This window comes from Symphalangus syndactylus, chromosome 21 (assembly GCF_028878055.3).
Source record: "Symphalangus syndactylus isolate Jambi chromosome 21, NHGRI_mSymSyn1-v2.1_pri, whole genome shotgun sequence".
Taxonomy (NCBI): Eukaryota; Metazoa; Chordata; class Mammalia; order Primates; family Hylobatidae; genus Symphalangus; species Symphalangus syndactylus.
In genome coordinates, this window is record NC_072443.2 from 53,083,113 (window position 1) to 53,097,895 (window position 14,783).

The 14,783-nt window shown below is 59.2% G+C and overlaps 1 protein-coding gene across 2 annotated transcripts in view; it reads right to left on the reverse strand.

The window, feature by feature from the left end:
- The window catches only part of PLXND1 (plexin D1), a 51,488-nt gene extending 36,972 nt beyond the window's left edge, over positions 1-14,516 (reverse strand). For both annotated transcript variants that reach the window (XM_063630207.1, XM_055259117.2), the window contains exon 1: positions 13,085-14,516. In XM_063630207.1, coding sequence (XP_063486277.1) covers positions 13,085-14,395 — 1,311 coding nt within the window. In that variant the 5' untranslated portion in view covers positions 14,396-14,516. The remainder of the gene's footprint in view (positions 1-13,084) is intronic.
- Positions 14,517-14,783: the final 267 nt, after the last annotated feature.

Sequence of the window (14,783 nt, forward strand, 5' to 3'; positions counted from 1 at the left end):
CTGGGTCCCACCCCTCAGCAACCCTGCAGCTGCAGGGAAGAGGTGAGGTGGGATCCTCACCACTGTGAGGGATGCTTTCCCTAGGGGCTAGGTAACTGAGTAACTTTTTTCACTGAATATGAATTACTTGCATCATTTAAAAATGTTGTTTAAAATTAAAATTGTGAATCCCCCCCACCAAGGGAACACAAGTTCTGGAAGGTGACAGCTGGGAGGCCCCAGATGACACCTTTGGGCATACCCTGACATCCAGCCAGGGTGCGGTCCTGGGAAAAGGCGGACCAGGCGCCCAGCTCAGGGTGATCTGTGGACTAGGGCAGCAGGGAGGAGGGGAGCAGGGGAGGGGAGCTCGCTGGGAGCCGGCTCCCCCCGCGCTGCCGGCCCTGACTTTCACAAGCCATTAATTCTGCACCGAAGGAATTTTCTAAAAAGCCTTTCCCCCAGCTTTTTTTCCCCTTATCCTAAAATAAAATTTTTAAAAAAATTTTTAAAGGAGAAGTAAGCCTTCGGCTGCTCCGAATGATCTGTGTTCCGAGGGGGAAGCTGATTCTCCAGCTGCCAGGGGAAATCACAAGGCAAACCGGCTCAAAAACGGAAGCCCAGCCTGGCGGGAAGTGCCGCCCCTGCTGGGGGAGGGGGATGCAGGCCGGGGGAGGGGCACACGGGACTCGGGAACCAGACGTCCTGAGCATGCTGGCCTTGGCTGAACTCCGTCTCCAGGGACAGTTAGCCTCACAGGCCCAAAATACCCCACGACCCCAGCACCGTCCTCCTTCAAGGCTAATGAGCATGAGTCTTTCAAAACTCAAGTTCTCCTGAGAGCAGGGAAGGCTCGGCTATCCTCGCAGCGCCCTCCAAGTCACAGGGCCATCTTCCTCTCACACAAAGCTGGTCAGACCCTCCCTATCTACAACACGGCTCCCGGTTGTCCTCGGGATCAAGCCCCAGCTCTCCAGCCTCGCATTCAAGGCCTTCGTGCCCCAGCTCCTGCCAGCTCCCAGGCCTCCAGTCTCGCTCCTCCCTCTGCCCCACCTGCTGCACCCACCACATCAGTCTCCGCAGGTCCTGGAACGTGCCCACACCTCATACCCGGGGCTCTTGTACCATTGTAAATGTCCCCTCAGCAGCCAATGCCCATCCCATGCCTCTGAGCCATTCATACTCCCCTTGGCACTTCAGCACCCGCCGTGTCTGGACCCATGCTGTTCCCTCTCCAGGCATGCCCAGACGGCAAGTTTTCAAGATGTGGCTCAGCCCCTCAACTCCTGTGATGGCACTGTGCTGGTCACCTCTCCCACACTTCCCATGGTAGCACATGCATGACATTCTCCAGCATAGACCCTGTGCTCTGGAGGGAATGTTTACAAAAGAAAGGAACCTAATTTTGACTAAAGTGTGAATGACTGTATTCAGCTGCTTTCTCTCTAAGTCGAGTGATTGAGAGCAACACGGCCATGCTGGGTGCCGGAGAAGTGAGGGAAACGTATGTCTACTCTGCGTGTGGCAACAAAGGGAGGCGGGTATTCAGGCCCAGGCTGCACTGGCTGCTAGCTTCAGTTCCCGTAAAAACCTCACTTTATCCCTCTCTCACATGGGATGAGCAACCGCCACTGGTTTCGGCCCCGTTTTGAGAGCAGGATGCCCCCTCCCCCTCCAGCTGGCTCCCTCCTGGGGCCAAAGCTCAGCTCTGCCCACTCTCCCATTAAAACTCTGACATATTGATTTTACTACCAGCTGTAATTGCGTTGACTTTCTCTCCCCAGGAAGCCAGTTGGAAGGAGCGCTTCAAGAGCCCGGCTTCTCAGGCCTCACATCCTGCCGCAGACCCACCGCAGGTGGCACTATGAAAAGGATGCGGCATTAACAGTGGGTGCTGCGGCAGGCTGCAAAATCCAGCGGTTCCGTCGCAGGTACAGACTACACGGCTACTACACCGGCTGTGGAGGCTTTGCACTTGAGAAGTGAGGGCACCTTCCTGCCTGAAGTGTTTGATTGTTTATGATCCTGGGAAAGTCAAGTTTCCTTGCCACAGAGCTGAAATTTGCCACAGAGCTAAAAGCACACGATCACTTTGGGGTATTAAGACTACAGGGTGGGCTGGGTGCGCCATGGCTCACGCCTGTAATCCCAGCGCTTTGGGAGGTGGAGGTGGAAGGATCGCCTGAAGCCTGGAGGTCAAGGCTGCAGTGAGCTATAATTTCACCACTGCACTCCAGTCTGGGTGACAGAGACCCTGTCTCAAAAAAAAATAAAAATAAAAAGACTGCAAGGTGGCTGTAGCTCACTACATCCTGGCCGGGGACTGGGCTGTCTGGACCCCCCAGCTCCTCCCAAAGCTGGGCTCCTTCCCATTCATCCTTCACAGGAGCCAAAGAGAGCTTTTAAAACTGCAAAGCTCTTGATGCAACGTGGGCTCCTGGAAAAGAAAGCAGACGTTCGCGGAGTGCCGTCTGGAGTTTAGTTGGGAGTAAAGAACAAATGTTGGCTTCTTAGTTTTGACAAACGTACCACGGTAACGGTAAGATGTTAGCAATGGCAGAAACTAGGGGACGGGTATACAGGAATTGTCTGTACTATCTTTGTAACTTTCCTGAAAATCTAAAATTATTCCAAAGTAAAAAGTTTATTTTGTAAAAAAATCCCCGCAAAGCAGGTCACATCTCCTGTGCAGCTCAACAGCTTCCCATGGTTCCCTAGTGCTGTCAACACAAACCCAAACTTTGCTCCTGGGCCCTTGAAGCCCCACTCAATCTGGCCCTGACCTCTGTGGCCTCTCTCAGCCCCCGTCCCCGCCAACTCCTCCCTCAGCTTGGATAGCCCAGGTAGGGCCAGTCCTCCTGGGCTCCCCTAAGTGGAGCCCATGTGGCACGGGCTCAGTGGTGGCCCGTGGACTGTGTCCAGTCTCAGTCCAGCAGCCCAGCCGCACACAGCCAGGCCAGGGTATGAAGCCACACCTGTGACTCCCAGACCCCAGCTCCTCCCACTTCAGCATGCACTGCTCTCAGAACACTGCACAAGCTGACACCTCTGCTGAGAGTAAACTGAGGCAAGGAATGAGCCACAGGCCCACTGTGTGCCAGCCCTGGGAGGGGGCAGGATGGACTTGGTCCTGGGTGGCCTCTGGCAGCAGCCCCCATGCCAGGGAGGAGACCACCTGCAGCTGAGAAAGAAAATACCAGTGCCTTCAGGGGTGACCAAGAGGCTTCCTGGAGGGGCTGTGAGGATAAGATGGCCAACCAGGCCTAGCACCATGGTCAGGAAGCCTGGCCTTAGCCACAGAGGAAAAGCAGCCTGGAGGAGCACGTTGGAGAAACCAAGGCACAGAGAGGAGCAGAGGCTTCAGACAAACGGCAAAGGACACAGCAGCTCTGGCAGACCCTTCGGGGAGGCCTGCCTTGGTTTCCCTGACCCCTCTGGAAGAGGCGGGTCACCCAGCTCCAGGGCTCTGAGGTTATCCAGGCCAGCTGGACACCATCTGGAAGGGCTGGAGCCAGCCAGCCAGGCCGCCCTGAGGGCCAACACACAGCCTGGGCGTGATCTACCCACCCACCCCAAACAGGCACGGCCTGGAAGAACAAGCCCCAGGCTTAGGTCACAAGCCTGGCTAGATTAAGGACCTACTGTGTGACACTACAGCTACTGGGGGCACCTTACAGCCCTGGGGGTGCATGCACGCGTGCGCGCGCGCGCACACACACACACACACACACTCTTGCTGCGTACCCATTTTACAGATGAGAAAACTGAGGCTCCCGACTAAGTCTCACAGCTCTTACCTCACTGTGGGAGGCACCATCCCCTTTGAACCTCGGACTCCACATCTGTAAAATGAGACAGCAATAGCACCCACCACCTGGGGCTTATGGAAGGACTGAGCTCATAGGAGCCTTCAGTGCTAAGCACTGTAGGTGCTCAATAAATGTTCCCAATTAGCTATGCAGGCCATGGAGCAGAGGCTCAGGAGCTCCCGAGGACAGGGACAAGCCACTCCACCGCTTCCTGAAGTCAAAGCATCCGAGGCTGGATGGGCCACACCGCCCTCACCAAGGACGCGGTAGTGGGAGCTCTGGCCTTAGCCTGCTCTGCCCTGGCGCCTGGGAACCACCACCACAGTCGCTGACTCAAGCAACCATTGTTTAGTTAGCTGGACGCAGCCCCCAGACACCCAGCTCCCCCTTCTTGAAGCTGTTTCTCATTCCGGCCCGGCCTGGCCCCATTTCCAGCTCCCCTCCCCCTGAGTCCCAGAGGAGCACAGTGTGGGATGGGCAGCCAGCGGCTCTTCCCTGGCCCAGGGAAAAGGCTTCCCTCCCCCCAGCAGGAGGGGCAGAGCACGAAGCCAGTCTTTCCAAGCCCTGGAACAGTTTCCCTCCCAGCTTCCTCCCCTGAAGGGACTCCAGGCCAGGAGCCGAGAAATAGTTGCCTCTCCAGGGAACACTGGCAGTTCCCTCCTGGGGCTGGGGGGACTTGGAGGTTCAATCTCACACCCTCCTCCCAAGCCCCGGTCTCCTCGGGGTCCAGCCTGCATGCCTGGCCGCAGGCTGTGCTCTGCAGCAGGACTCTACTGCTGGTCCCAGAGTCATCGCACGACCGCTGTGGACACAGCCAAGAAGACAGGGCTGCTTGGAGCCTTGCGCAAACATCTCCGGGCTGGATTCCATGAGCTGGGGACACAGAGGTGACAACGGGGCTCTCTCTCCAGCTGCCCACATCCCAGCTCAGAGGCCCAGCCCCAGGATGGGGAGGGGCAGCTTTATCATAGTAACAGTACAGTAGAGTGACAGTAGCAAGCAGCTGTGTGCAGTCTGCTTTGTGCTGAGACCTCTTTCTGTATTATCTCATTCAACCCTCATCACACCCTGAAAGAGTTGATGCTGCTTTACAGTAAAGGAAACTGAGGCACACAGAGTTGAAGTGATTTGCCGAGGGGCACACAGCCGGAATGGCCAGATCCAAGCCTCCAGTGCAGGCCGGCGGGCTCCAGATCCCCGCCCTTAACCACAGCCTCCCCACCCGCCACTCTGCTGGGAGCCACCAATAGTTGCCGGGAAATCAGCTGCTTGGAGCTGGAAAAACCCTGGGTTTTGAGCTGGGGAAACTGAGGCCCATCAAGGTGATGGCTGCTTCTAGAGAGCTCAGTCACCTCAAACAAAGATAGTGGGCAGAGGCTGGAGAAGGGCACAGGCAAGGGGGTTTGGCCACTTTCCTGGGCCTGGTCTCCACTCCAAGGCCTCTGCCTGCGGGCTCCCCCCCATTATTTACCGATCAGAGCATAAAGTGCTACATGATTAACGCCCCACTGGGGCCTTGTGGGGCCTCGTAATGGAGCTGCGAGCTTCCCTCCCCCTCCAGCACATGATTTATCAAGTTTCAGGGTAAAGGACGGTGGACTGGGCAGGGAGGGCCCCCACTGGCGCTGGCCCCCAGATCTTGACTGCATTGAGTATCAGCCGAGCGGGGTGGAGCAGGGCCCCTGCCACTGGACGCCTGTCTGGGCGGCCTGTTTGGTTCGGCCCTGGCTCAAACACGGCCTTTGGAAAGAAGAAAACGGCTGCACTTGGGGGGCGGTGAGGATCCAAGTCCACGTGGCTGGCACTTGGAGACTTTCTGGGCCTGTCCCCACTCGGGAACCGGCTGGTTTCCATGGCAATCCCCACATGGCTGTCAGAGCTGGAGAGGCCCTTGGGAGTTACCTGGTCCAGACACAGTGGGGGCTCCGGGTGAGCGCCTCCGCCTCTGGATCCTGCCAGCACCTGGCAGGGCCAATACAGACCAGCAGCCACAGGGTCCCTTCCGGAACCAGATCAGCCATGTCTCTCCTTTCCCCAAAGCGCTGCTGGCTCCCCGCAGCCCACGGGACAGCATCCAAGTCCTTAGCCTGCAGGCAAGGCCCAGCACACTCTCAGCTTCCCCTCGGCCTGCTACCCAAGCCACATTCCAACATCTCTAAGCCTTTGCCCCTATCATGTCCTCTGCCTGGAATGCCTTCCCCAGCCCCATCTGTCAAGTGCTGCTCCAACCTCCCCTCCTCCAGGAAGCCGTCCTGCACTCCTCTGGTGAGCTAGTCAGTGTGTGGCACCTGTCTGATGTCATGACCTCCTCCCTCACCATTCTGGGGGCTCCTGGAGAGGGTCCAATTTGTCCCTCTTGGGGGCTGTCCTGTAACAAGCTGAGCCTCCTCCCATACTCACACACTCTAGAGAGCTCCTCACCCAGAGCCTGGACGGGCATGCGATGTTACCAAGGAGGTGCTGGCCGCTGGTGTGTAAGGGTGGAGACAGCCACAGGCCCGGTAGCAGGAGTCCACACTAGGGGGTCATCCTAACCCCAGCCCGGGACCATGACGGGCACTGGGGCTGGGCAGCTCTGCAGGCCACCCTGAAAGGCCCTCACTGCTTCTCACAGGGGCCTCAGAGGAGGCAGAAGTTCCCTGGGTCTCAGTTTCCTTACCTTTAAAATGGGCCCATTCACCCCTTCCGACACCCTCTGGCTCACACCCCTTCAGTCAAAGATTTTGGAGGAATGAGGGGTCACAGGCGCTGCAGCCAGAAGCCTGCTCCACCTGGAGCACCACGGTCACACACCACGGTGTGACCTCAGGCAAGATGCTTAACCCTTCTGGACCTCTGTTTCCCCTTCCGTAGATAACACTCATTTCATTCAGGTTCTGGGGAGATTAAAAGATATGTAAAGTGCTCTGCAAAGGGCTAACACAGAGAAAGTTCTCAAGCAACAACCACAGTAATTACGACACGACGGGGCAGTTCTGGCGTCAGAGGGAAGGCTTCCTTGCCACTCCATGGCCCAACTCCGGGGTCGCAGAATGGAGGCCCAGGAAGGGGAAGGGACCACTCTCTCCCGGGGCTCCTGCCCTCCCACTCCTGTCCCAGTACACACCACGTGTCTTTGTTCACGGCAGCAACCAGGACATGGAACCCAGCTGGTTTCCTTAATCTCCATGGAGACTGGGAGTCACAGGCAGGTGAAGCGGACTTTGCAGAGGGCATTTCTGCCGGGCCCGATGCAGCGTGGCCCTTGCTGAATGCCGCCAGGCCACTCCAGTCTTCCCTGCGCTCAGCCCACTTTATAGATGGGGAAATGGAGGCTCCGAGAAGGGATGGGACTTTCCACAGCTAGGAAGGGGCAGAGGCAGGATTTGAATCTGGGAAGTTGGCCCCAGGGTCCTGCACTCACCTATCGATGTGCACCTGCCTGGCTGTGGAAGGCCTCACTGTGGGCATATCCAGGGCACTGACAGATCCTCCACTCACCTTCCTGGATGGACCATCATTCACATTGACCATTGAACCCACATCTCTCATTTGCACACCCAAAGGGCCAGGGGCTCACTCCTTCCAGAAGCCGATGATTGCATTTTCAGACAAATGCAACTAGAAGTTCCCCGCCTCCCCCGACTTCCTCAGGAGGCTGGGTCAGCCCCCACCCCCAGTGTGTGGCCTGGCCTCTGCAGATGCCCCAGCCTGCCTGAGTCACTGCTCTCACAATGGGCCCTGCCTGAATCTCTATGGCCCAGCCAGAGGGGGAACTGCAGAATTCCCCGCCATGGAGAGCTCACAGCTCACCAGCCACCAGGAAGAGGACTCCTGCTTCTATATGCGGATCCAGACCCTCACTCCCCAGCTGTGTGAGCCAGGGGAAGTCACTTCCCCTCTCTGGGCCTCAGTTTCCCCTTCTGTAAGCTGGGGATGATGATGACGCATTGTCTGCCTGACCAGGGGAGGGGCAGCCATGAGGTCAACCATGTAGGTGCTTGTAAAAGGCCTGCAGAGCGTGAGCTCGGTGACAGTTTTTATTCACTCCAGGAAGCCCACAGGTCTCTTGCCCTCAAGACAGTGCTGCCCTGGACTCCTCAGCCCGGGCACTAGAGCCCATTCTCTCCATCTCAGCCTCTGTGCTGGGGCTGGGACAGCACCCGACACACCCTTGCTGCGCCCCGGCGTCTCACCCACCCCTGCCTGCCTTCAGGCCCTATTTGATCTCATCTCCTTCAAGGCCCTGACCCTCCCTCCTCTGAGCACCCCCTGTCCACTGAGGCCAGTTTTTTCCGGTGTCTTTTCTCCCTCTTGATACTAATACCTGTGCCTGCCATTTCCTGGGCACTGCATGTGAGGTTTTATTTTATGTATTTATTTTTTATTATGGGCAGTCCCCTAAGCCAGAGTAGGTTGAGAGAGACACCCCTGAGATTTTAATCTACCCACATCCTAGGAGGGAGGCATAAGACCTGTTTTATAATGAGAAAGAATGAGGCCCAGAGAGGGTAAATGACTGGCCCTGGGACACACAGCTTATGGACTATATGCCCACGTACCTGGGGGTCGAGACATTCTCAGGGCTGGGAGGGATGTCTCCTGGCCCAAGCCCTATCTGTCTCTCCAGGCCAGAGGGTCATCTCAGACAATCCTCCTAGAACCCCCTCTCCTAAATCCTGCCAAGTGTCTCTGCTTGCACCCTTGGTAACTGGGAGATCACTCCCAGCCCCCAGCCCAAACCCAAATGTAAAGCCCATCTTGGAAGCTCTCTCTCCCTCCGCCCCCACCTGGCATCTCAGCCCCTAAATTGGTGCAAAAAAATGTCTTCTTGACGACGTGCGCCCACCCACTGCATGCCAGTTTAAAACTGCCTGATGGTTTTTTTCCACCTTTACTATAAAAAGACACCTTGAAAATGCTGCACTGACATTGGCCTGTCGGTATTCCTTTTGTTTTAAAAATACAAATATTATGGTCATTCATAGGTTGGGGAGAAAGACTTGGGGAAGGAAGGTAGACTCAGCCTGCCCCACCTTGTTGGGGGGGGGTGATGCTGTGCCTCAGTTTCCCCCATCAGTGGCACTCAACAACTTCCCAACTGGCTTGCACTCCAAACAGGCTGTGATTGGAGGAAAGGGATGCAAGCTACATGCAATGGAGGCTAATTTCTTCACTCAGTTTCTCTTGAAATATCTTAACTGCCCCAAATACGTTGAAAACAATCAGGGACAAAGTTGGGGACTTCTGAGGGCTGTGGGGACCGAGCTTCTCTACCTCTGGCCTCACACTTCAGCAGCTTCTCCCTTTGGGTTCTCGGGAAGAAGGAGGAGAGCAGAGGGCAAGTCCTGCCAGCTGGGAACCCGGAATGTCGGGAGGCCATCCCGGCCCAGGCTCTGGAGTTGTGGGCAGCTCGAGGGATTCCTGCCGGGGCCCAGGGTTCTTCATGAGACCCTCAAGCAGGAGCGAGAGGCTGGGTTTCCAAAGGCCTGGCTGAGCTGCCCCACTTGCCGGTCATTTGGCCCTGGGTTCCTGCCCCATGTGCAGCCCCACCCAGGCCACCTAGTGCCAGTGCCAGAGAAACCCGGCCAGATGGGACCAGGAGAAAAAAGGATTCTAGGCCCCTGGTTCTCCCCAGACCAAACTCATCCTCTTCCCCAGAGGTACTGCATCACATGCCCCACCCCATGGGCACCAACATCTATCCTGTTGCTGGGCCTGACTCTGGGCAGCTTTCTGCTCCTCCATCCCGCCACTCCCCACCACTGGGGCTGCATCCCAGCCCCTAAATCTGTCCAGAGCCCACCTGCCACCCTCCAAGCCCTCAGCACTGCTGCAGACCAGGCCAGCCATGTCTCCAGAGAACAAGGCTGGCCCCATCTCCCCATTGCCACCTGGCACCCACCACAGAGCCTGGCACATAGTAAGTGCTCAAGATATATTTGCGACTGAGTGAAGGAATCTATTCCCGGGAGGCGGCCTCAGCCTCTCAACCACTCTCCCTCCTCCATTGCTCATTCTCACCAGCTACCTAGGGGCTTTCTAAAATAATATGTAGAAGAATTGTAGTCATTGCAAACAGGCGCCAGGTACATAAATGATCTCATTTAATACCCCCAACAGCCCTAAGAGGCAGGTATTCACGAGCATTGCCCTTCTGCAGCAGGGAGACTCAGGTGCCCGCTGAGACCACTCCACTCCTCTGGCTAAAACCCTTCACGGCTCCCAGGGCCCCAGGATAAAGTCCAGGTTCCCCAGGATGGTCTCCCCGGGCCTCCCTGGCCCTTGTGTCATGTGTTTCCCACTCTACTCGCCTGGCCACGCAGACCCCCTTGAGCCCGCTCACAGCCTTCGCACAGGCTGCTCCCTTTGCCTGGACCCCTTTCCTCTTCTCCCGCCTTATCTGGCTGCCTCCTGCTCCTCCGCCCCCTCCACTGGGCTCCCTCCACCCTCATTCTCCCTTTGTAGCATGCATTGCCCTGTGTATAAGTGCCTGGTCACACATCCGTCCTCGGCTCGCCTGCCCAGCCCACAAGAGTAGAAACAAAATGAGTTGCCATTGGTTCCCCAGGGCACAGCATGGGACTGGGCTCACAATAGGGACTTAGTAAATGTCTATGGAGGTGTCATCTGGGGCTAGAAGTAGGAGATGGTGGGGTCTTTACGGCTGCAGAACAAGCCAGATTAGGTAACTGCTCTCCAGGACCAAGCAGAGACCTGTGCTAATAATGTCCCTTAGAGTAATAACAAGAAGAGCTGCCATCTGCTTGGTGCTTACTGTGTACTCGGTACACTGAGCTGCATTTATCAATTCATTTAGTCCTTAAAACAATGCTTTGGGATAAGGATTGCTTTTACTGTCCCCACTTCACAGATGAAGAAACTGAGGCCGAGAGGTTAAATTCCTTGGCAAGGTCACACAGCTGAGAAGTGACAAAGTGGGACTTGAACCCAAGCAGCCTGATGCAAAGTCTAGGTTCTGAATCTGTCGCTGCATAGCTGGCAACAGCTTGGAGCAAGAATAATGATCCCTCCCCCGCTCCTGCCCATGCTAGAGGCCCAGACCGGGGACCTTGAGCACCTCTGGGAAATACTGCCAAGTAGCACTGGCGTGTGCCCACAGCGGGCACAGGGAAGAGGAGAAGGGTGTGGAAAACACAGGGAGGGTGACCAACGAAGGCCGCAGCCGGAATCTGTGGCCTTGGAGTGGGGAAGAGGCCCTTGGCCACTCTGTCCTGGGGCTGTGTCCCTGGAGAGGCCCTGTCCCCTTAGGTAGAGAAGCTCCAGCCCCCCTCAGCTGGGTGAGTCACTGCACCGAGGGACCGGACTGTGGGAACCAGAGTGGTTCTTGCCAGAGTGGGAGGGAACCCTGGGCTGGCCTGAGGAATCCCACAGATCAGCTCACACCAGAGGGCCCGGACACAGGGCCTGAAACTACAGGAGGAAGGCCCTCAGCCCACAGGACACTTCTCTCCGTTCAGCGACTCCCCACTGAGACCCCCCCGTGCCAAACACAGTTGCTTGGGAGATGAAGCTCTGGGGTGGAGATGGTGGATGAACCAACCACAGCACTGGGCAAGCAGCCCCACCACCCCTTAGACTGTCTGCCCTGCTCACCCACCGTGACCTTTATTTTCAGGGTGGCTGGCCAGATGGTGGGCAGACGTAGGAGCCGGACCTCGACCTCAGGAGAAGGAATCTGCATTTTCTCAAAGCCCCAGTGTTCAACCCGCCCACAAGGGAATGGTTAATCTCATGAAATTCTTGTCACAGCCACGGAGAAGGGACAGGGTGGGGCCCCAAGGAAGGCTTGGGATCACCACAAGAAGGGTGAGTTCTGCATTTTGCTGATGGAGATGCAGCTTCCTAAGGGAATGGCAGGCAGTGGGGCTGAAGTGGGCTCCCCAGACTCAGATGGGTGGAGGGTATGGGAAAGGCCCCATTGTCATTCTGGAGCCTCATTCCTCAAGGTGAACCATGGGGATCAACAGACCCAGCTCCCAAAGCCAGTCTGAGGAGCAATCCCTTGCCAAGAACTTCCTTTAAGGGAACCACACCAAGTCCCCTCCCGCACCCTTGTCATGTCAACACACCTGCTGATCCCCTCAACCTGGCCCCCCTTGCTACTGCCCAACCCAGCCTCAGACACCTGGGCCCCATACCCGCCTGTACTCCTCCTCATTCCCCACTGAGCCCCACGGCCCTCTCCTGCCCCCAAAACACCACTGTTCACATGCCTCCATTCTCCTGGCCCTGGCATCTGTCCACCCCAGCTGCCTGGGACTCCCCCAGAACACACACATTCTGAGATCCAAGTCCAGAAGGCAGCAAAGGCTGGGAATTAAAAACACAGATGCTAAGGCTAGACAGGCTGGATTCAAATCCACCTCTGCTAGTGCCCAACTGTGTGATCCTCAGCAAGTTACTTAACCTCTCTGTGCCTGTTTCTTCATCTGTAAAATGTGATGAGAATAGAGGCTATCTAAGAGGCTTGTTCTGAGAACTGGGAATTGTGACATGTGATGCCCCTAGCTGGCACTCCACAAGTGCTATTGTTTACCCCAGACTCCCACACCTGGTACATACTAGGTGCTCAGGAAATATTTGCAGAATAGGTGAATAAAAGTTGGCCTCAGGCACACACCTGTTTGCCAACCATGCGGCCTCCTCAGACTCACGCCCAAATACCTGCGTCCCCTGCCACGCACGTCCCACTGCACACCTAGCCCTGTCCCGTTGTACCAGTGTCCTGCAGTACACCTGTCTGCCCCATGCGTCTTCAGGTCTCAGCTTGCTGGCACACAGGTCCATGCAGACTTCTGCAGGGCCCTGGTGCACACCTGTGTGGCTCCTTGCACACCTGCCACACCCATGCACGCATCACCAACGTGCAATGGTAGCTCTGACAGGCTCACACAGTGGCCCCAGAACACACCTTTGGTCAGGCATGCAGTCACTTACTGGGCCCTCAGTATGCACCTGTGACCCCCAAGTGCATACCTGGGCTTTATGCGCACCTGGGTACCTGTGGCCACTTGGACCCCTCCCAGTACGCCTAGGTATGCGCGCCCGTGAGCCGGCACTCACTTGAGTCCCTGCACATGCCCACCTGGGCCATACAGGCGCCAGTAGTAACCCTCAGGGAACACCTGTATTCTCGCGTGCACACCTGGGTTCCATCTGGATCTCTGCGCGCTCCCACCTGTGACCCGCTCAGTTCACGACCCGCTCGGTTCCCGCCCGCCCCCGCCCCCGCCCCCGCCGCCGCCCCCGCCGCCGCCGCCGCCGCCGCCGCCGCCGCCGCAGCCTGGGTGTACCTGGATGTTAAGCTTGCGCTCGCAGGCCGGCCCCGTGCCCTGCACCACGCTGTCGAGCACCGCCACTACGTCGGGCGCCGGTTCCACGAAGCAGGCAGTGCGCGCAGCTCGGATGGCGGCTCGCACGTCCGCGAAGCGGAAGGCGCAGAGTGCTGCCGGAGCCGCGCGGGCCGCGGGGGACCCCTGGGGCCGCTCGAAGACAGCAAAGAGCCGCTCCCGGGCTGGGAAGACCGACACCAGGCGGCTGTAGAGGTCGCCGCGGCCCGCGCCGCCCGCGCACTGCAAGCCCAGCTGGATGTAGGACTCGGTGAGCTTCTTGGCGTCGCCGCCCGCGCCGTGGGGCAGGCAGATGCGCGCCAGCAGGCTCCGCGCCTGGCTCTCCTTGTCGCCCGCGCGCGCCTCGCTGTTGAGCGCCAGGTACGCATAGGACTGTGCACCCGGCGGCGGGTCGGACGGGTGCAGGAAGGCGCTCACGAAGCCCAGCTTGTGCTGCTCCTTGGCGCCCTGCTTGATCTTGAGGATGTTGTCGTCGGAGGGGTTGAGGTCGAAGGTGAAGAGCTTGGCCAGGTCGCCGCGCGCGTCCAGAGAGCGGATGGCGATCTCGGGCGTGTTCTCGAAGCGGTGGTCCTCCAGGCTGCGGTTGCGCGGGAAGAAGGAGCTGCCGTAACCAGTGTACGTGGCGCCCACGAGCAGGCGGCTGCCCCCCGCGCCCGCGGCGGGAGGCAGCACCAGCCCCACAGTGGACGCGTTCGGGTGGTTGGCCGCCACGTTCAGCATGCTGGGGAACACCGTGACGGGCTCGGCGGGCGGCGCGGCGGGAGGGAAGCGCACGGCCACGGCCGAGATGTTGCCCCGGCGCCGCAGTTGGCAGAAGCCCTGGTAGATGGACCCACACACGACCACCAGGCCCTGGCCGGGGTCCAGCTGCAGGATCTTGTTGTAGTTGTCCGTGAGGCGCCGCGGGTGCTCGCACGAGGCCTGCGGCAGCTGCGGAGCGTGACACAGCGGGCTGTCGGGCACCGGGCCCACGGCCGCCTCGGCCTCCAGGCTCAGGTTGGCGCCCGACAGCTGATAGAGGCGGTTGACGGCCGCCAGGTACACCGTCCCCGCCGCGCCGTCCAGGGCGAAGTTGTTGGTGGGCGTGGGCGAGGGGAACCGACGCTGGATCTCCAGGGCGCCGGCCCGCGCCGCCCCCAGGAGCAGCAGCAACAGCAGCGGCACCGGGCACCGCGGCGGCGTCTGGAACGGCGGGGGGCTGGCGGCGGCGGCCCGGGCGCTAAGGGGTGCGCCGCCCGCGGCGCGAGGAGCCATCCGGGCGTGCGCGGGCTGCGCGGCGCGGCGAGTGCATGGGGCGCGGCGCGGCCGGGAGCCGGGAGCCCGGAGGCGGCGGGAGGCGGGGGGCGGGCCCGGGCCGCGAGGCGCTTCCTGCCCGCGCCAGCCGCCCCCGGCCCCGGCGCCCGGGCCCGGCTCAGCCTCGCCGCGCAGCCCGGGGGCGGGGCGGGGGCGGCTCTGCTGCGGACACGCCCTCACTCCCCGTCCCGGCCCCGCCCGCCCCGGGGACCCCCTGCCTGCCCCTGGCCGCCCCGGGCCCCGCCCCGCCGTCCGCGGGTCCCGCCGCCCGCGCCCTCCAGGACCCGCCCGCGGCCCCAGGGTCCCTCCCTGTAGCCGCTGCCGCCGTCGCTCGCTCTCCTCGCTCTTT